Source organism: Lissotriton helveticus (assembly GCF_964261635.1).
Source record: "Lissotriton helveticus chromosome 1_1 unlocalized genomic scaffold, aLisHel1.1 SUPER_1_unloc_41, whole genome shotgun sequence".
Lineage (NCBI taxonomy): Eukaryota > Metazoa > Chordata > Amphibia > Caudata > Salamandridae > Lissotriton > Lissotriton helveticus.
The window spans coordinates 1,726,166-1,747,599 of NW_027611683.1; the positions used below are offsets into that span (position 1 = coordinate 1,726,166).

The window sequence follows — 21,434 nt, forward strand, 5'->3', positions numbered from 1 at the left end:
ATTGACCACTAGGTAATTCTCACCTAGTACAATTTGTCCAGGGTCCACAAAGTTAGGTGTCACCATAGTGACACTGGCACAAGTGTCCCTGTAGGCCTGGGCCAGTTTCCCATTAATCAAAGGCGTCTGCCTATACTTGCCCAGGTTACTGGGACTCACAGTAGTGGACAAAGCTAAGTCCACATCATATAGGAGAACAGCCTGAGTGGGGACTCTGACTAGGCCAGAATCCATATCAGTACCAAGGGTCAACCCTACTAAACCCTTGGGCTGTGTACCACCACTGCTGACTGTACTAGGGGGTGCAGGTGCTTTAGGAGCTGCAGTGGTGGGGACTGGATTTTTCTTGGTGCATTCACTGCCCCAGTGTGAAACTGATTTGCAGGTATTACACCAAGGTTTCTTTGGGCCATCATTCTTCTTCTTTTTGTTTCCAGTTTGGGAACCACCCTCCTTATTATTAGTTTGGGCGCATGAAGACTTCTGGTCCTTTTCTTTATCTTTCTGATTCCCACCCTTCTGGTCTGTTTTCTTCTGGTCACCACCTTGGTTCTGGGGTTTCTGCTTAATCCTTGTTCGGACCCATTTGTCCGCCTTCTTTCCCAATTCTTGGGGAGAGGTCAGATCAGAGTCAATAAGGTATTGATGCAATAGCTGGTTCTGACAGTTATTAAGGATCTGTTCTCTCATTAATAGATTGTACAATCCTGTATAGTCTGAGACTTTACTTCCCTGCAGCCAACCCTCCAGAGCCTTAGTGGCACAATCAACAAAATCAGTCCAGTCTTGAGTCTGTGCTTTTTGGGTGTCTCTGAACAACAACCTGTATTGCTCAGTGGTTAGGCCATACCCTTCAATGAGAGCACTCTTCAAAACAGAGTAGTTTTTGGCATCCTCAGGTCTAACTGTGAGGAGCCTATCCCTCCCTTTCTCACAAAAGGAGTACCATAAAATTGCAGCCCACTGTTCCTGAGGAACCTGCTGTACCATGCAGGCTCTCTCCAGAGCAGTCATCCATTTGTGGATGTCATCCCCTTCCTTGTAGGGGGGCACCATTTTTGTCAGGTTTCTATTGTCATAGGACCTGTCTTTCTCTCTAGGAATTATGCTGCCACCAGTGGAGTCTAATCCACTTAATTTCTGCTCTCTTGCCAAAGCAAGTTTAGCCTGGGCCAAGGCTACCTCTTCCCTCTCTATCTGGAGTTGGACAGCCCTCATTCTGGCCCTATGCTCCTTTTTCTGGGCTGGAGTCATTCCCCTTTGTGATTCTCTTGAGACACTAGAAATGTGAGAGTCCTGTGAAGGGGATCTCACTCTCCTATTGCCTGGGAAAATCTGGTGTATGGATCTGGGGAGGTGCTGGCCCTCTCCATTCCCATGTAGGCTCAAATTGGCTTGGCTAAGCCTACCAATTATTGCCTGGTCACCCCTCCTCTCAGGATCTGTATCAGAATCCTCTTCCTCCTCTTCCTCCTCACCTTTCTCTTGGGAGTCTACATTCTCAGGGTGTTTTATTCCATCTCCTGACTCTGGGGACACCTCATCTGCTGTCTCCAAATCATCCAGTTCTAGGATGGCTATCAGGGAAGGAATGGTGGGGTTTCTGCCCCTTTTTAGCCCTCTTGAAATGCACAAGGCAGACAAGTCTTTATGGCTAAATTTGTCATAGCTGGAAGTTGCCTTGGTGGGGTCAACTGTTGCAGACTGAGAGCCAGTGGCTTGGTCTACATCAGACATGACTGCTAGTGAGGTGTAAGTGGTGCACTTACCTACACTAAGTGTTTTCCTACTGTACCTTGCTAGTGAGTTGTAGTCAAAGTGTGCTAAGCTCTTTACTCTACAACTACTAAGTTCAGTAGAACTTAAATATGCTAAGCTTTTGTTTATATGTACCTAAGTACTTTTATGTGATCTTTCAATTTGATAAAAAGATTGCAATGGTAAAACAACAGCAAGCTCAAATCCGCACCGCTGCACACCAATGTGAGAAGTTGGCTTGATATATGATGTCCTCAGTTCTGAGGGCACCTTGTATCAGTCCAAACAATCTTTATGGTGTCAGGTTGTAAGTCAACCTTATAGACAAGCTATCCTAAGGGTAGCATGGACTAAGCAGCCTTAAAGGCTTTAACTCAAGAGGTCGTGTTAAGCGAGCTGTTTTACCAATCACAATCCTGTAATATCAAATGAAAGGACACCACACAAGTATATATTATAAAAATATATGTATTTATTACTCAAAGTAATCCTCAATACTCTTTATGAGTAGAGAGGCACAAGCGTTTAAACAAAAGCACACTATAACATATAGAAGTTGCACAATTTTGGATGAGCCCTAGGGGCCACCCAAACCATATACTAAAAAAGTGGTATAAGAGATACCAATCGAACAATGGTCAGGCCTAGGGCCTGGGGAATCGCTGGGAGCAGTCAGGACTAGCAATGCTGAAGTCGGGAAAAGCCCGCGGGATTCGGGTGCAGCACGTAAAGTGCGGCTTGCACCAATGCAATGTCAATGGTGCGTAAAAGTTACACAAAGTGAGTTTAAAGATACTTCCGCTGAACCTAGAAGGACCAAACTTTAGACACAGATCCTAGAGGTGTGTACCAGTGTGGGAACACCGGCGTTGCAATGTTACCTCACCCACAGGAAGTGGGTGCACAGGGTCAAAGTGGCGTCGGGTTTTGTCACACAGGCTCTTGGTGCTTGAAGCTGGAGATGCTGCAGGCGATGTGAAGGGGAAGTGTCCGGTGTGATACAAGGGTGGATCAGAGTAGAAAAGTACCTGAAAGCAGAGGGGACAGAGTCTGGGTCACTCAGCAGTGACCAGGGTGGAACCAGGAAGGAACCAGGCAATGTCGGGCGCAATCAGGTGGTTGTCGAGGAGCTTCTCTCCGCTGCCACGTGGGCTCTGGGGCATCTACGACGTCCAGGAGCAAGTCACGATCTGTCCCACGTAGGCTCTCGCTGTCGGCGCAGTTGGCTTCAAGATTGGAGCAAACAACACTTGGCAAAAGCAATCCACGCAGGACTGGGAGATTGCTTCTCACTCGGACCAGGAGGGTCAGAGCGGGGGCTCTTTTTCAGGGGAGCTGGTGCAAGTCTGGAGCAACCAGAATCGCAAGTCGGTTTTAGGTTTTCGTTGGCACAGGGGCCACTAGCCAGATGGCAAGTGACCAGGCCAACGCGTTGAGCCAAAATAAGCAGAAGGGCCCCACGCAGCACTCGTCGAGTGTGGAGGGGTGATCTTCGATGCAAGAGTGGCTCAGGGTAGGGGCTTCTAAAACCCCAGTGTACAGCTTCGAGGGTCACTCGTGGGCTGCATGGTCAGCATCTCGTGGTCTTTTCAAGATGGCGGCTCCCACGCTTCTGGTCGCCTCCACGGGTCTCAGCTCTGCAGGGACTGTGGATCAGGCTGTAGGAAGGCAGGCAAGCTTAATCTCGTCGATCTCTGTCGCTCGAGTACCGGCGGGAACTGCAACAAAGCAGACATTGAGGTGCTGGGTGGTACCTGTTTGCACAGGGTGGTCACTCCTTGACCACAAGGGAGATTCTTCAGTCTTCTACGTCGAGTAGGATGTCGAAGGGTCCAGAGTTTTGTTTCTTATGTTTCATCAGGATAATCTGAAGTGCATTGGCACTGCTCCCATTCTTATACCAATCTAGGGGGCTGGATTACCTGCTAGGTCCCCTCCTATGGGTGGGACCCAGGAAGGGGGTGGTTACACCCCTTTCCTTTGATCCTGGCTGCGCTGGGACTGGGGCTGGTGTGCCCCAGAACCGGTTTGACCGGATTATGCAAGGGGATGCCTTGTGCTCCCCAGGTAGTGTCTGGTTTCTTTCAAACCTCCCTGCTACAATCCACTATCTCCTGTCTGGGGTGGTGTGACACCGCCCTGCGACAGGAAACCCTTTGTCCAGGCCCCCTTGGCTGAATTTCGGTCAGCTTCAGGGGGTCAGACTTGTGTCTGTGGCAGAAGCATCCATTTTGTGGATCTGAGGCTCTTTTAAAAATCAACCGCGTTTAAGCAAAGTAACATGTCTTCTCCCTCTAGAGGGATGGGATGCTATCCCCATTGACAGGGTTGTCGAGGGGATAGTATTCCAATTCGTATGACACCTTACACGACATGTTTTGATAAAGCCAAACCGAAGATGACATATAACCGCGAGGATTATAATGCACTTAAGAGTATATGGTATGGCATTATCCTGGAACAGCTTAGGGAGTTGTTCCCGACAGCTGCAGACAGGCTCAGCTCATGCTCGAGCTCCATCTCACATTAAACCACGCACTCTGCCTCCAGGATTGATAAGGCCTTCCATAGGAGTGGCTCACAGGTTTATATGTGTTCAGATATAGGTTTAGATATAGGTATACTATATCTAAGCAAGGGGTGATTACACCACCTTGCCCCAGCTGAGTGATCAGCCAGTTGTGTCAATTTAAGAACCAGCCAGGGGTGGCAAAAGCTATGCTGCAGCCCCTGGTAGGCCTTGGGAAAGAGGGTTTGTGGCTGTCCTAAGGATCTAACATCCAGGGGGCTCCTGCTACCACCCCAACCCTCAAGCCAGGAGCCAGGATGGTGCACAAGGGCCTGCAGCACATCCCCTCCCTCCGGGAAATGAGTGCGAAACCTCCTCTCCAGGGGGCGATAAGCAAGCACCTCTTGTGTCATGGCGATGGGGAGCGCCCGCCCGATTCTTCCCTATCCCCCTCAAGGGATCTGATATGGGCGATGATGTCCTGTTTCGTCTGAGAGGGTGAGCGCTCGGGCTTAGGGGAGACCCACTGTTGCCGGTGCACTGTGGTCCATGACGGTCCAGCCGGTATCCTCTCCCGTCTACGGGGTTGAGATGGTCTCGCCGGCGGCGTGGTCGGTAGGCGGAGGAGTTGCGCCGCCTCCGTGTAGGACCGCATGACTCTACGCTTGGACTCCCACTGGAATATTAGCGCAAACGGGTGCCCACATTGATAGGCGATGCCCATACTGCGCAATTTTTCAATCCCCGGCCGAAATGCTCGTCTCCTCTTCAGGGTGTTGGGCGCCAGATCTTGAAAGATTTGAATCTTGTGGCCCTTGTAGCGCAGGCCTGGCTTGTCCCGCGCCATCTTCCAGATTGCCTTCTTTTCGGTGAAGAAGTGGACCCTGGTCAGAATATCCGGCAGGAGCCCCGGCCTCCCCGCGGGCCCGGATACACGATGGGCGCGATCCAAAGCCGGCAGAGAGGCGTTCTCATCACCCCAGACCTCGTGGAGGAGCTGCGCCACATACCCCATGATGTCCTCCCCTTCTTCTCCGAGAGGAACACCCCCCGGATGCGGAGGTTGTTGCGGCGGCTGCGGTTCTCGAGGTCTTCCTGCTTTACTTGGAGCTCAATGTTCTGCTCCTCAAGGGCCGCCAGGCGCTGCCACAGGTGTTCCTGGTCCTCCGTGCGCTGGTCCATCGTTCGCTCCAGCCCGTCCACGCGGTCCCCAAGGTCCGTGACCTCCTTCCGCAATTCTTTCACACAGGTATGCACCTCAGTCCGCAGGCAGCCTATTTCTGTTTTCAGTTCCGACATGAAGGTGGCGGGCCCTCGCCGGCGGCAGGAGCTCCCGCCTTCCCCCACATTGCCATGACCCTGTTGTCCTTGGGGGTCGCAGTCGGGTCAGCCTTGTTCCCTTTATTGGAGCGCGTCATTGCCAGCTGCACGTGCTTCAAGTCAAGATCTATGGGTGATCTCTGTAGCTCTCCGGGTATCGGACCAGGGCACCAGGCTTCAGCACGTAGCCCGGCTAGGGCCCCCTCTCACTTTCACACTTCTCCACGCTTCAGTGCCCCAGCAGATCCTCTCCACCACCCACGGGATGCTAGATCAAGTGCAGAGGTCACCCGAGCCGCCACCAGGAACCCGACGCACCAACACCGTGAGGGCCAGGACGCAGCTCAGAGTACCCGGATAACTCCCACTATCCAGGGCGGGGAAAGCAGGGGGGGCACAACGGGACAGCAGGTTCCTCCCTGGTTCAGTGCACTGCGCGTAAACCCTCACCCCAACACGTAGAAAAACACTCTTCTCCTGCTGCAGTCAAGCCCAGGGACACAGGCGATAATCAGGCGTTTGCACATTCACAAGAGGCCCAACAACCCCTCCAAGAGCGCCTCCTGTCAAAGCACCCAGTCCCCGGAGTTCACACCCCTACTGTCCGGCTGCAGGTCAGGCTGTGACCGATCCAGGCCGTTGTGGCGAGTCCCACCGCTAGCGTGCAAGTCTATGTGATAGGGCGGGCGGAGCACCCCAACGAGGTACACAAGTTCCCCACAGCAAGGCCCACTTCACTTCAGGCCATCCGCAGGCCAGCTAGCCCCCAAAAGCACAAAAAGTTCACATCAGGGTCGAGAAGCTGCCTATTCCCTCCCCGACCAATGGGCCAATTGTCACAGAAGCAGGCGTCGCAAGGCAAGCCCCACACCCAAGGACAGCAGGCCGCACCGCCCACTGACACCGCTCACCTTAATGTCCGTATCCGCTCCAGCCCAGCTCCCCGCCTCAGAGTTCCACCAGAGAGCAGGCTCTCACCCTCAGCCAGGATCCGCTGCCTCAAACTCGGTCCCAGTCCCGTCCAGGACCGCCTCGTCCGCAGTGCAGCAGCCCCAGCTCCAGCGTCCCTCGCCGTCGTCTACTACAGGGCCTCTCCACGCTCCGCTCACTGGGAGGCCACCAGGGGCACGTCCAGGCTGCAGTCGCGGGTCCCTCCGCCGCCGAGCCGTCCTCCGGAGCAGCTCACAGGGCAACAAAGCAGCCTGCCACCCAGGAGCCCCCGGATCCAGTGAGGGCTCGACCAGGGACAGGCCAACAGGCACCTGCCACTTGCAAGAGACATGGTAGTCCCGCTGCAAGGCCCCTCCGGCCTCAGGACACCTCTGGTGCCAGCTCCCGGGAGGTGGCTGCCCCCGCCGGGGTCTCACTGCACCTCACCCGCTCCGAGTCTCTGTTACCCCTTGCCGCTGCTGTAGGGAGGGAGACCGCTTAATCTGTGGCGGCATCTCCCATGTAGTCGTGACACCGAGGCCCGGCTCTCCCCAGGGTGGCGGGCCGCCGCTGCAAAGCCTCCACAGACCCTATCATCCGCCGTTCTGCTGCAGGAAGAATGTCGCTGTACGCTCTGGGGGGACGCCCGCCTACCGGCTCCTGCACATAGGCCTCTCCGTGCCCCCTCACGCAAAATGGAGGGCCGTCTCCTCTGGTCCGCCAGCAGTTCACACCGGCCCCGTTCACCATCAGCTCCCGGGGGCCAGTAAACATCCACAGCCCCTTGGTCCACAGGATCGCACACCCCAGCCCGGGTGCTCTCACTCGCCCTGCTCCAGTGCCAGGCTTAGCGTCTGGTCATCGGCCGCCGGAGTCACTCAGGCAGGGGCACACAAAATGGCGGGTCTCCGCTTCTTGGCCGCTGCACCGCTCTCCCTACGTTTCCTCTAAGCAGCTAACCTTCAGGAATCCCGGAACGCGCCCCCAGGGTCCTGGCACTCTGACAACCCTGTTGTGGGTCAGGGATCGCAGTTGTTCACCCCGGCTCCGCTTAAATCGTCTATGATAGCAGGCAGCAGCGGGAGCCCTCTCAGAGCACGTCCGCTCACATCGCTCGCCAAGCCAAGCCACGCCCCCGCTCTGAGCTCTTTAATAAATCACAAGAGTTCGCAGATATCTCGGGAGATAAGGAGCCCAATAATCCGGATTTTACATATTTTTTAAACCCCTTCCAGAAGTATACAAGAGTAGATTATTTTTTATTATCTTTATCAGAACAAAAAAAGGTGAGCATCAGAAAACTGCAGAACGTAATATCTGATCACAGTCCACTGATACTGTACTATGATCTGGATTTATTTTTTAGGAGCCAGTCAAGATGGACTTTCGAGAGAAGGTTATTAGCAGACATTAGGTATGTGGAATATCTAAAGAAATGGACGGGGGAGTATTTTGATGCAAACAGCTTTAGTGCTCCGAGGAATAATGTCTGGGATGCTTTCAAACCCGCTTTGAGAGGGGAAATAATTAGTTTCTCTGCAAGGCTGAGGAAAGTGGATTGGGCTGATAGTGAGAGACTAACTGGGCAGTTAGTAGAAGCAGAAGAACAGCACGTTAGGGATATTGGTGAAGGAAAGGAAGGCGTGGAGAGCCAACAGAGGATGGTGGCTATTAAAGCAGAGCTTCAGAAATTGGTAGCTCAGAAAGTAACCAGTGAGTGACAGGTTTCAAGGGGGAAGTACTATGAAACAGGGGAGCAGGTGGGTAAAGCATTGGCACTACGGATACGGCAAGGTAATGTTAAGAATGTAATCTCTAGTATACAGGAAGGTGGACGGAATTACACAGAACCTGCATACGTCTTGAAAGTTTTAAAAAACCTTTACCAAACCTTATATAATGAGGAGGCTGACACGTTTGTATCTAGGGGAGAGTTTGGGGAAGGAAACCCCCAGGCTGGATAAGTTGGGTAGAGAAGATCTAGACAAGGAGTGAGATCTGTGAAGCGCTACAGGAGTTAGCCGTGGGTAGGGCTCCCGGCCCAGAAGGCATCCCGCTGGAGGTTTATAAGAGCATCGAGAAGGAGATTGCCCCATTATTACTGGATTTATTTACCAGGATAATATGTTCCGGAGTAATACCAGACTCCTGGAAGGAAACCAGCATAATAGTGTTCCATAAAAAGGGGAACCAAAAGAGTGCCCTGGGTCATATCGACCGATTTCCCTCATTAATGCGGACACTAAGCTGTATGCAAAGGTTTGGGCAAAAAGGTTGGGGGGGGGGACATTGGCGGTCTGGTCTCCCCGTGGCAGCATAGGTTTATCCCGGGCCGTGGTACAACCGACCACATTAGGCGTGCTATCACACTATTTGATGCCCATGCTGCCTCAGGGGCGGATGGCCATGATCCTCCTCGACGCGGAAAAGACCTTTGATCGCGTTGCATGGCAATATTTGTGGGGAATACTGGAAGGCAGGGGCTTTGGCCCCAAAATTATGGGTGCTCTTATGGCTATGTATCATGATCCCGTGGCCAGAGTCCAACTTATGGGCGAAAGCTCGGAAAAAATGTATATCAAGAGGGGGACGCGCCAAGAGTGTCCCTGCTCACCGATACTTTTTTCATTATATATCGTTCCTTTGATACGTAGGATCCTTGGCTGTGCAGAGATTAGGCCTGTAGTTTTTAAAGGATTTGAAAATATATTGATGGCATACGCCGACCTCCCCGACGGTACCAACGGTTAGAGCGGTGCCTCCTTCGCCCTGACCTGTTGCCAGACGGGGTGAGGCTTTTCCTCCATACCTTTGAGATTGTTCCAAGAGGCAAGAGGAATGTTGATTGTGAGAAGCTACACTCACAGCGTATCCTTTTTTGTTTATCTCTTGATCACACCAATGTGTTGAATTTCAGTAGCATTCTATATTCAAGAGGTCCTGACGAAAGCACTAGGTTCATTTCTACCTGTCTGTGCTGAAACATGTTGATCAACTCTTTTGAATGGACGGTTATCTATTGAATCCGCCCCTTTCTGCACGGTTTTTAATGTTTGTTCGGTTCAGACACGAATAAAGTTGCAGTCTGATTCCGCTTCAATTTTAGATTCACATCACACCTTTTTTTGCACTGCATCTTTTTCCCATACACTCTTTACATCATACTTGCTCACATCTGTACCTATTAATACCTTGAAAACATCCTTGGGCTCCTCCATCACTAGGGTGGAGTGTTAGCCCTATAAAGGAGACCCAGATGATGAAGCATGTCACCGGGACCGGTGAGTGATGGGAATCCGTACAAATTTTGCGTATTTCTTTGATCAGTCTAGGCAGCCGTTAGTTGTTCTTTGTCTGTTTGTATGTTCACCGCAGGATATTTTTTGTATTTTTTGATTGGCATACGCCGATGACCTGGCCATAATTACCCCAGAACCTGATCACGCTTTGCCAATTCTTGTTGGAATAGCGAAAGAGTATGGCAGTCAGTCGGGGTATTTATTGAATGAGAGTAAAACTCAAATAATCTGCACTAACAATATAATCAAAGTAGATACAAGATATGTGGATGCAGCAGTATATTTGGGGGTTAGGGTAAATGCTGCAGTAGACCAAATTATCAAAGATCATTTTAACCCACTTATAAAATCAATAGCGGCAGAGTTGAAAAGAATTGATGTGTTGCATCTGTCCCTGATAGGTAGGGTGTACGTATTGAAAATTACTATGTTCCCCAAGGTTTTGTATCTTTTACGCTCTATACCGATTCTTATAGAGGAGGGGGTGATTAAGTCAATAGAATCAATTTTTATGAGGTTTGTTTGGCAGTACGGTAAAGTCAGACGTTCGCTGAAATATATGTCTCTTCCGTGGGAAAGGGGAGGGCTGGCACTTCCAAATTTAAGGTTTTATCATTGGACACGCTTGTTGACCCAGATGGCCATGTTTTTTGAACCAGCTATGAACATGGTTAATACACCTTGGGGTAATCAGGACCTACCCTCTATATATGAATTGTTACTGGGCAGAGAGGCTTTGGGACTGCTATTGCGGAAAACAGAGCGTCGCTATTATAGGAAAACACGGTACAAGGTTCTTGAAAGTGCCTGGGGGGTCTGGAAACTTGTGCAAAAGACACTGGCAATCCCTAAAATTAATCACTACCTGCCAATATGGAACTCCAGTCTGTTTCCACAGCTTAGTATTGATAGTAGTTGGGGGTTTTGGGAGCAGCATGCCGTTAAAAAACTAGGAGATGTTATGGAAGGGGACTCCATGATGGGGTTTGAAGTTATCCAAGAGCAGTATGGCATCCCTCCCAACCAATGGTTTAAATTTGTACAGATCTCTCAAACACTGCTGGCCATAAGACCACACATCTGCTTAGGTGCCAGTAAGACCTTGTTGGATTACTTATTAAAAGGGGGTAAAAAGATTAAAATGGTATATAACTTTTTGTTGATAGGTATTCATGATGACCTGAAAAAAGTTGAGACCTCTTGGGCTGCAAAATTAGAAGACCCAGATGTAGATCTGGGTAAAGCCCTGCTATTAAATCAAAAAGTATTTTGTTCTTCCAACCTGAGGGCACAGTACTCTAAAAAACGTTTTAATCTGTATTTTACACCAGCACATGTTTGAGTGGGGTATCAGGGAAAATTATAGATGCCCTTGATGCAGTGAAGGACCTGCGGATATATTATATATGTTTTTTCATTGTGAGAAATTAAACATAATCCGCGGGGAAATTGAGAAATTCTGGGAGGGGCTGCTAGATGTTAAGATTATTCTATCCCCTACCCTGATGCTATTAGGTGCTGATTGTAAGCTGGGGCTGAAAAAAGAGGATGAAGCTCTGGTGTTTATTTCTGTTGCCATACTTCGGATTCTCGTATCAGCTGGTGAGAAGGATATCACAGCCCCCTCCTTTCAGATGTGGTTAGTCAGACTTCTGGGGATGCATAATATTGAATCCTGCCTATACAAGCACAAGGGCAGGAAAGTCCGGGAAATGGGTTTGAATATTTGGGCTCCGCTCAAAAGGTGGAGGGACTCTAGATTATAAAAATGAATTGTTGAAATATTAAAACTCGGATTTTCATAGGTTCAAATTATGAATTATGCTTCTTTTATCCGCTGATATGAAATGCGAAACATTCCTGTTTGTTCGTATATTTTGGGCCTCTAAGGACTGGTTTCTTGCTTTGAATCTATTTATACTGTATGCGGTTTTATCACTTTTCTCGATAATAATGCAATACATAATATATTTATGTGGTTTTATCACTTTTTTTCGATAATGATACAATATATAAGGTATTTATGTATGTTTGTACCAGGAATTCTCAATAAAAAAGAAAGAAAAAAAGAAAAGAAAAAAAGGAAAAGAACGAGAAGAAGTGTGTGACTGGAGTTACTTTTGTTTTATACCTCGTGAAAAAGTTACTGGAAATTTTGCAGCACAGCCTGATCCATCTCTTTTTCTAAACTCTATTGTTGTTTAAATGAAATCCTGACCATATGCGTCTATCTTAAGCTATACCTCGACCACTTGGGTGCTCCGAGAGCGCCCCTACTTTGCTAAGTTAGTCTGTAAAAACTGGTAAATCACCTCCTTTTCAGACATTAATAAGATGTCACCTGATCAACAGAACTTTTAGTTAAATATCTGTGTATGATGAACTATTCCTTGCTAAGTTTCAAAGGCGGTAAAGAAGAAGGGGGAGATTTATTAATATTTTGCGCCGTGTTTGTGTCACAAAAGTGGCACAAAACAGCGCAAAATCTTTTTTTCCTAATAGCGTAAAAGTAATGTGAAGCAGCACATATCACTGCTTTGCATTACTTCACACCATGAAGGCTTGTCAAGGTGGGTGCATGGGCGTTCCCATGCAACCACTCAAGGTTTCTCACGCTAAACCCAATTTACCAAATACAGTAGATTGGGTTTAGCGTGAGAAAACTGCACCCTTTTAAACTAGGCGCAAGGAAGGAGAAATGCTTTCATTTCTCCTTCCTTTTCTGATTTTGCATGCGTGCTGCACTGTGCAACACGCATACAAAGTGGGAAAAGCTTTCCCTCGTGTCTAGGCATATTATTTTGTACAGGAAGGGTGTCCTTTCTGTACAAAACCTATGCTGGACTCACACACACACACCCTAGCGCTCTGGTGCTAAGGTGTGTGCATGGTGCAGGCCCGTTGTAATCAGTGCCAGAGCAAGGGAAAGGGAAGGAGAGAGCCATAAATATGGTGCTCTCCTGCTCCCTCCCTGTCGTACATCGCAGCCTCGCAGGGCCGGCTGTTCTGCATTGCGTGGAGATTTGGTAAATCTCCCCCAAAATGTCTTTTATAACCAGTTAAACATTGTGAATTCTCATTCCATTATGTTTCAATTTAGTAATTTTCAATATCTTTACATCCAACAGAAACCCATCCTTGAATGTATGAAATGACCATCAATAATGAAGCTAATGCTGTACATCTTCAATAATAGCAGAATTAATTAGATACAGTATTCAGGAAAACATCAGCGCAGTCGGCGGCAGAGGAACCTGCACACAAACCGACAGATCCCGGATGAAGCATCAAGGGCAGTTCAGTGATTATAAGAGGTTGAGCTGTGCACCTCCACGCCACAAGACGAAGAAATGACCTTAGGAAAATTAAGGCAACAACAATAACAAACCACCTCCTGTATAAACAAGTGTCCAATACCAACTTTGGTCATTGGATCTGTATGGTGTGATTACTGCAGTGCTCTGTTTTCTAATATGATGTCAAGCCATCATTCCGTGCTCTAGGTGAATTGTAAACTCTTTCTGGACAAACAAGAGTAACCAGAGAAGAGCACAACAGAGCGGAGCTAGACAACTGATGGGTAAAGGAAACATAAGTTCTTGTATCTACAATACAATAGACTGTCCTAATTTGCGCCGGCCAGAAGGAAGATACAGCTTTACTCACAAGCGTCCATAGCCATAATCCAATCTAAAGGTACAATCACCTACAAAGACACCTTCTGCGTATTAGGAGTGTTGCAAATATTTGGTGGCTATTGCATTTACTGTTAAAACAGAAATTAAATGTGCAAAATACTACAAGCATATAAAGTGTGTGCGAAAAACACAAGTGCTTTGTCAGCCATGTTGGCCCATCAGGAAATACAGTCATGGGCTGTAGACAAACATATACCCGACCCACAGATAGTAACCAAGAAAGAAGAATCATACACGTGCGGCAAGAGCTTTCATTTGTCATCACTACTCAAGCTTCATCAGCACACGTACACAGGACAAAAACCATTCAAGTGCAGTGAATGTGTCAATAACTTTAATAGGTTATCAGAACTACAAAGACACCAGCGAACACACACAGGAGAAAAGCCATTCAAGTGCAGTGAATGTGTCAAGAGCTTTAGTAGGTTATCAGAACTACAAAGACACAAGCGAACACACACAGGGGAACAACCATTCAAGCGCAGTGAATGTGCAAAGTGCTTTAGTCAGTTATCAAAACTAAAAAGTCATCAGCGAACACACATGGGGGAAAAACCATTCAAGTGCACTGAATGTGCAAAGAACTTTAGTCAGTTATCACACCTTCAAAGACATAATCAAACACACCCAGGGGAACAACCATTCAAGTGCAGTGAATGTGCAAAGTGCTTTAGTCAGTTATCAAAACTAGAAAAACATCAACGAACACACACAGGGGAAAAACCATTCAAGTGCAGTGAATGTGCAAAGTGCTTTAGTGAGTTATCAAGCCTGCATAGACATCAGCAAACCCACACAGGGGAAAAGCCATTGAAGTGCAGTGAATGTGCAAAGTGCTTTAGTCAGTTATCAGACCTAAATAGTCATCAGCGAATACACACTGGGGAAAAACCCTATCATTGTAGTGAATGTGACAGTAGTTTTCGTAGCTCTTCAGTATTAAGGAATCATCAGCAAACTCACACAGGAGAAAAAGCATTCAAGTGCAATGAATGTGGGAAGAGCTTTAGTCGGTTATCAAACCTCCAAGCACATCAGCGAACACACACAGGGGAAAAACCATTAAGGTGCAGTGAATGTGTGAAGAGCTTTAGTCGATTATCACACCTTCAAAGTCATCAACGAACACACACGGGGGAAAAACCATTCAAGTGCAGTGAATGTGCAAAGTGCTTTAGTCAGTTATCATACCTAAATAGTCATCAGCGAATACACACTGGGGAAAAACCCTATCATTGTAGTGAATGTGACAGTTGTTTTCGCAGCTCTTCAGCATTAGGGAGTCATCAGAAAACTCACACAGGAGAAAAAGCATTCAAGTGCAATGAATGTGGGAAGAGTTTTAGTTGGTTATCAAACCTCCAAACACATCAGCGAACACACACAGGGGAAAAGCCCTATCATTGCAGTGAATGTGACAGTAGTTTTCGCTTATCTTCAGTATTAAGGAATCATCAGCGAACACACACAGGAGAAAAACCATTCAAGTGCAGTGAATGTGCAAAGTGCTTCAGTAAGTCATCAAACCTACAAAATCATCAGCGAACACACACAGGAGAAAAGCCATTTAAATGCTGTGAATGTGGGAAGAGCTTTAGTAAATTATCACACCTTCAAAGTCATCAAATAACACACACAGGGAAAAAGCCATTCAAGTGCAGTGAATGTGCAAAGTGCTTCAGTGAGTTATCAAGCCTAAATAGTCATCAGCAAATACACACTGGGGAAAAACCCTATCATTGTAGTGAATGTGACAGTAGTTTTCGCAGCTCTTCAGTATTAAGGAACCATCAGCAAACTCACTCAGGAGAAAAAGCATTCAAGTGCAATGAATGTGGGAAGAGCTTTAGTCGGTTATCAAACCTCCAAGCACATCAGCGAACACACACGGGGGAAAAACCATTCAAGTGCAGTGAATGTGCAAAGTGCTTTAGTCAATTATCACACCTTCAAAGTCATCAAAGAACACACACGGGGGAAAAACCATTCAAGTGCAGTGAATGTGCAAAGTGCTTTAGTGAGTTATCAAGCCTGCATAGACATCAGCAAACCCACACAGGGGAAAAACCATTGAAGTGCAGTGAATGTGTGAAGAGCTTTAGTCAATTATCACAACTTCAAAGTCATCAAAGAACACACACGGGGGAAAAACCATTCAAGTGCAGTGAATGTGCAAAGTGCTTTAGTGAGTTATCATACCTAAATAGTCATCAGCGAATACACACTGGGGAAAAACCCTATCATTGTAGTGAATGTGACAGTAGTTTTCGCAGCTCTTCAGCATTAAGGAGTCATCAGAAAACTCACACAGGAGAAAAAGCATTCAAGTGCAATGAATGTGGGAAGAGTTTTAGTTGGTTATCAAACCTCCAAACACATCAGCGAACACACACAGGGGAAAAGCCCTATCATTGCAGTGAATGTGACAGTAGTTTTCGCTTATCTTCAGTATTAAGGAATCATCAGCGAACACACACAGGAGAAAAACCATTCAAGTGCAGTGAATGTGCAAAGTGTTTCAGTCAATCATCACACCTACAAAATCATCAGCGAACACACACAGGAGAAAAGCCATTAAGTGAATGTGGGAAGAGCTTTAGTAAATTAGAAAATCTACAAACACATCAACGAACACACACAGGGGAAAAACCATACCATTGCAATGAATGTGAAAGCATTTTTAGTTATTACTCAACATTAAGGGTGCATCAGCGAACACACACAGGGGAATAGCCATTCAAGTGCAGAGAATGTGCAAAGTGCTTTAGTCACTTATCAAACATCCAAACACATCAGCGAATGTGACAGTAGTTTTAACTTCTCTTCAGCATTAAGGTATCATCAACGAACTGACAAATCATTCAAGTGCAATGAATGTGGGAAAAGTTTTAGTCGATTATCAGAGCTACAAAGTCGTCAGCGAACACACAGGGGAAAAGCTAGAAGGGCACTGAAAGTGTGAAGGGCTTTTATCAATTTTCGATTCCACACAACCCTCAATGAATACACTACTTCATTTAACTCAATAGAAATAATCCTGGAGATGCAGAGAACCCAAAAAGATCTTAAAAACATTAAAAATAATATCGACCCATCTGAGGACATAAACGAGCTGAACAGTGCAGTTATTATGAGAGGAATAAATTACGGAAAAAGATAAAATTCAAATTATGTGGGACCTTGAAATACCAGATGATAGAAGACCGGACTAGCAGTAAAGAAGAAAAACAGATAACAGTATTTACAGAATTATAAAAGTGTTTGTGTCCAGTAATTGTTCACTTCCGTACACATAGCAAAGCGACATGATGTATCAGGATACACAGTGGAAGACAAGCACAATGTGGATTAAAAGAAAAGAAACATTGTTGATTTTTTTTTGGTGAAGAAGAGATACAAAGAAAAACATTCAATCGCACCTGATCACACTACCTGTAAAAGCGACACTGAACAATACTGGAACTAACAACGGTACTTTCAGCTAATTTGTCGGATTAAAACCTATAAACCCAACACACCCAGAGTGGACAGGTTCTGGAGATGGTTAACTTCATTGGTAATATGTATGTATTACTGTTAACAAATGCCACTGCAGTATATGTAATGAACTAAAGCGAAGCACCGGTGTTCAAGAAATAACCTATTTTTAGATATAAAAGAGCATATACCTTGTTTTTAAGTAACGTTTGCTGCATCTTTTACAGACTGTTTTCGATTGATGGATAAGCTCGTGCCTCAGACCTTAAAACAAAGTGTGACCTGTGGCTCCTCTCCGACTTGGCTCTCCCTATTCATTTGGTGACTTGCCAAACTCTTATTTTTACCAGAATTGAGCCACTGTAAGCAGCAGACTCTGTTTGAAGAATGTGGTGAAATAGTGAAATCCCACATCAAAAGTATATATGTGCTAGGACAATCAGTTGCACTCCCAGTAACTCGTCTTCCACACTGATTGTCCCTTGTCCTCAAATGTTCTGAAGGATATGTTGTATGAATGCCAGAAGTGAAAGTGACATTCATGAAGCTAAAGCTAACAGGAGTGTGTGGGAGATAGAGAGGGGGCGAGCTAAAGAGAGCAAGAGAAACAAAGAAAGGGGGAGAAAAAGAAAGAGAGAAATGGAAGGAGGGGGAATGGCAGGTGATTTGTATTCACCTAAAAATAGAAGATGCAGCCGAATACATGTCAATGTGTGACATCACCAGAAAAAACGGGCTGAATACCAGTGATTTTATATAGTTTATTTTTAGGGCACAAGTAAGGAAAATAGTGACGGAGCCCATTATCGGATGTATGATGTTACCACGCATCCTTTTACCACGCATCCCTTTACAACGCGGTTTTTACAACGCAAACCTTTACCACGCATTTCTGTTTGGGGTGCTGGATAGTGAAAAGTTTAATTTACCATTCCAACTCCAGTCCCCGTGGACACTAGGGAAGGTGTTGGATAGTAAATTAAACTTATTCCCTATCCTAGAGCGCCCCCCACAGCAATGCGTGGTAACGGTCTGCGTTGTTAAAGCTGCGTTGTAATGGTACTGCGTGGTAAAAGATGCGTGGTAAAGGTTGTATACCCCCATTATCATATGCAAATCACAATGACGTCACAAGAAGTGATGTCAGGCCCTTATAATAATTTTCACTTCAAAGGTCGACGGCCTGATTTAAAAACAAGAAACATAAAATAATGTAAAAAGGTTCTGGTATCAGTTTTTATACAACATGTGTTTTTCCCACTATCAGTTTGTAACTAAATGGCTGAAAGTGTAAATATTTTTTGACAGATATGTGGAACCTGGAAATTATATATTTAAACAGTTTTTAGAGAATAAATAAAATGTGCTTTTAATTCGCGTTTGTTTCCTGTTTCCACTATAAATGTGATACCCCAAAGGGTATCACATTTATAGTGTATTAAGCAATAGAAAGGCTAATTTTGTCTAGATATCTGATCCTCTCGTGGGCCACTCACACAAACAAATAAATGTGACTAATGAGCTCTGTTCCGGTTCGGCATGCTCAAACTGACATGCCGGACCGGAACAGAGCCCATTAGTAGGAGTTTTGCCGACGTCTGTCCGTGGTAATAAACACAGTGGAGCTGGTAACGTTTTTTACGGATAGAACCTTGGCGAGAGGATGCGCAACATATACAGCCATTTGATTCTACTCCCATTTGTGCAAAAGAATTGACACAAAAAGGCCTGTTATAGGACAATAATTAGCTTCCCTGCACAGACAGTACACTGTTTCAACATTTGGAGGCATTGCTAAAGGCTGCACATTTGAATTGTTGAAATTGAAACTATTTCCCCACTGGCTTGGTAGCTACAGATTAACCCATTTTGGTTTGTTGTTTGAGACTCATTTTATACCAAGTATTGGTCCTGAAGAAGGTGGTGTTGCCACTGAAACACTCGTAGACCAACACATCACCCATGAGAAACGGCCCCTGAGAGGCCATGACATCACAAACAACTGATGTTTAAGAGCTTCCAGTAGTGAACTGTTTTTTCTTTAGGCATTTGTGGGACCCCCCATAGGGTTGAAACTCTTCTTCTTTTAACTATGAATGAGAGTGTATGAGTGTCTGCACCACCACACAAGTATTGTCTTCCTCCTCCCTTCAACGTTAGTATTCTCACACGTATGGTATAGGGACACATATGTCCGGGACTATAATTTTACAAGTTGATCCTATGGCAGTCTCCCCCTTCTGGGCTCATGTGCTTCCATTCCCTTTTAGAGCTATTGCGCATGACTTGTCTCTTCCCTATAAATTTTAGTTCCCATTACATCCGTTCCCCTACTCAGCTTGCCATTGATTATGTCTAATGCTCAAGAGTCTCTCCTCTTATTTTCTCCATTGTGCTACATATAGAATGTCGAGCTTAGTGTGTTTGTGTTAAGAATTAACATGTAATTTTGCTTAAGTATATTATTTACGTTGCAGTTCATGTTACCACCTTTTGATGCCACCCTAAAACCAATATTCACCGCTTGTTAGTATTGTTTCTCATTATCATTCCACAATGGTTCTTTTGCTTTCTCCGTTGCGCAGTCACGATTTTTACCCCACGGGGCCTGTCTCCATACTAAGTCACATTTACATTTGTATGTCCACTTTTCTTCCTAGGGTTTCCACGTGCTATTGGTGGTCCCTATACACATTTCCCTATTGTTGTGTTTATCTTGGTTTTGGCAACAACTAATTCTATGATTTTGTAATATTTTACTATATGTTGTGTATCTTCCCCAGCCCTGAAGAAGTCACAGTTTACTTCCCTTATGTGACGAAACACCTGTTTTTCTTTGTTGCATTATTAAATACATTTGCATATTATACTGGTGTCGACCACAGATATTCGTACAATGCGTCCCCAGGACTGTGCTTTCAGTATGTGCATATACTCTGAGCAAACGAGATATGCGGTCGATTTTATTCTTGCTAAGAGCGGTGGTGCTTGCGCATTAATAGGAGAGCAGTGTGTGGTCGGTATCACGAATAAGGAAAGGAATATCATTCTGCATATTTTAGACATTTTGTAAAACGTTCGAGGAATGGAGCGGTAATTTGAGTTGATCTTTATTTGGTGTTTGGGGTTGGATTCTAGAAAAGGTTATATATATCATTGTTCTTTTAATTTGTTGCTGTGTCTTGATTCAGTGTCTTCCCTTATGCTACTCATACTGTGCTACTTATTTCTCTCCCAAAAGGATTTCAGTTCATGATATTAATACAACTATAATGCTTCAAAAGAAGCTTGATACTATTATGCAAATAGATGAGGGTGTTTTTGGTTCAACTACTTCTCTTGCAGGTTCTGTTCCTGATGTTACTCGTACTACTGATGTTTAGTGTCATTTTCTTCCATACGCATGCTATGCATATATACATATATTCGTATTTGACATATTATCGCCTGTATTCATCTATTGTCTCTACTTTTAGAATTGTAACAACCTCTACCTGATAGCAAGAATAAAGATGTCCATGTTAACTAATAAATGCTAAAAGGAGGGTCTGTTAGAGTTGAAATGTATTACTGCCATATTACTCGTATTTTACCTGATATTATGTTAGCATTTAAGTAGCTATTTCATAATATATTCTTGCTGTAGGCGAATGCAATTATTAAGTACAGATGTTACGTTAGGTAGGTTGACATCTGTTCCACCATTTTAGCTTTCGAAGACGCCATTTTGTATTATAATCAAAACTTTTACTTGAAACCTTTACCAGAAATGGTCCTTGGTAAGTTTTATTTCTCAAAGGTTAAATCGTGCTTATTAATGCATGCCTTTTCTGTCACATAGAGGCCTTCTCCCACCTGTCTAGTGGGGAGGATGGGCAGTAGATAACTTGTGCCAGGCTGTGGAATTGAAACGTATGTTCTGTACCCCCATTGTATTATGACAGCTACCAGTGTTTTTACATAATAGGCAGGTCTTTGTGGACTCCGCAACATACATAATGTAACTTTATGACTGTAAGAGTCAGTCCCTCATCAGCCATCATAGGAGGATGGTCAGATTGTATTCCAGTGCAGTGTACTTTATAAATAAACTAGTTTGCTTGTATTCTCTACTATGTCATTAACTCTTCATTCTTTGAAGGTTAGAGGAGGTCGAGCTTGACCCGGGTGGCACTAGTGGGGTAATTTCCTTCACTACATTTGCTCTTTTCTTTTCCTGGTCTCCACCTCTGTTCATGGCGTTCATTCTTCAAAGTGCAGAGCCAGATTTCTGATGCTATCAGGTTCCTGCCTCTATTGACAGTGCTCTAAAGGGAACTACAGAACTGCAGGTACTCACTCTCCAGCCTACCTGCTTGCTGCTCAGAAGTGCCGTACTCTCCCATTACAGGTATCCTATCAATACTGAGAAGTGCAGTTGCTGTCCCTTGTGAATGGAAGAGG

General features: G+C 45.6%; 1 protein-coding gene across 1 annotated transcript in view; it reads left to right on the forward strand.

Moving 5' to 3' along the window:
• Window positions 1-21,096, forward strand: part of LOC144806054 (uncharacterized) — a 56,080-nt gene extending 34,984 nt beyond the window's left edge. The window contains exon 2 of the mRNA XM_078672502.1: window positions 12,945-21,096. Within this exon, the coding sequence (XP_078528628.1) occupies window positions 13,602-16,247 (2,646 nt within the window). The 5' untranslated portion in view covers window positions 12,945-13,601 and the 3' untranslated portion in view covers window positions 16,248-21,096. The remainder of the gene's footprint in view (window positions 1-12,944) is intronic.
• The last annotated feature ends 338 nt before the right edge of the window (window positions 21,097-21,434 follow it).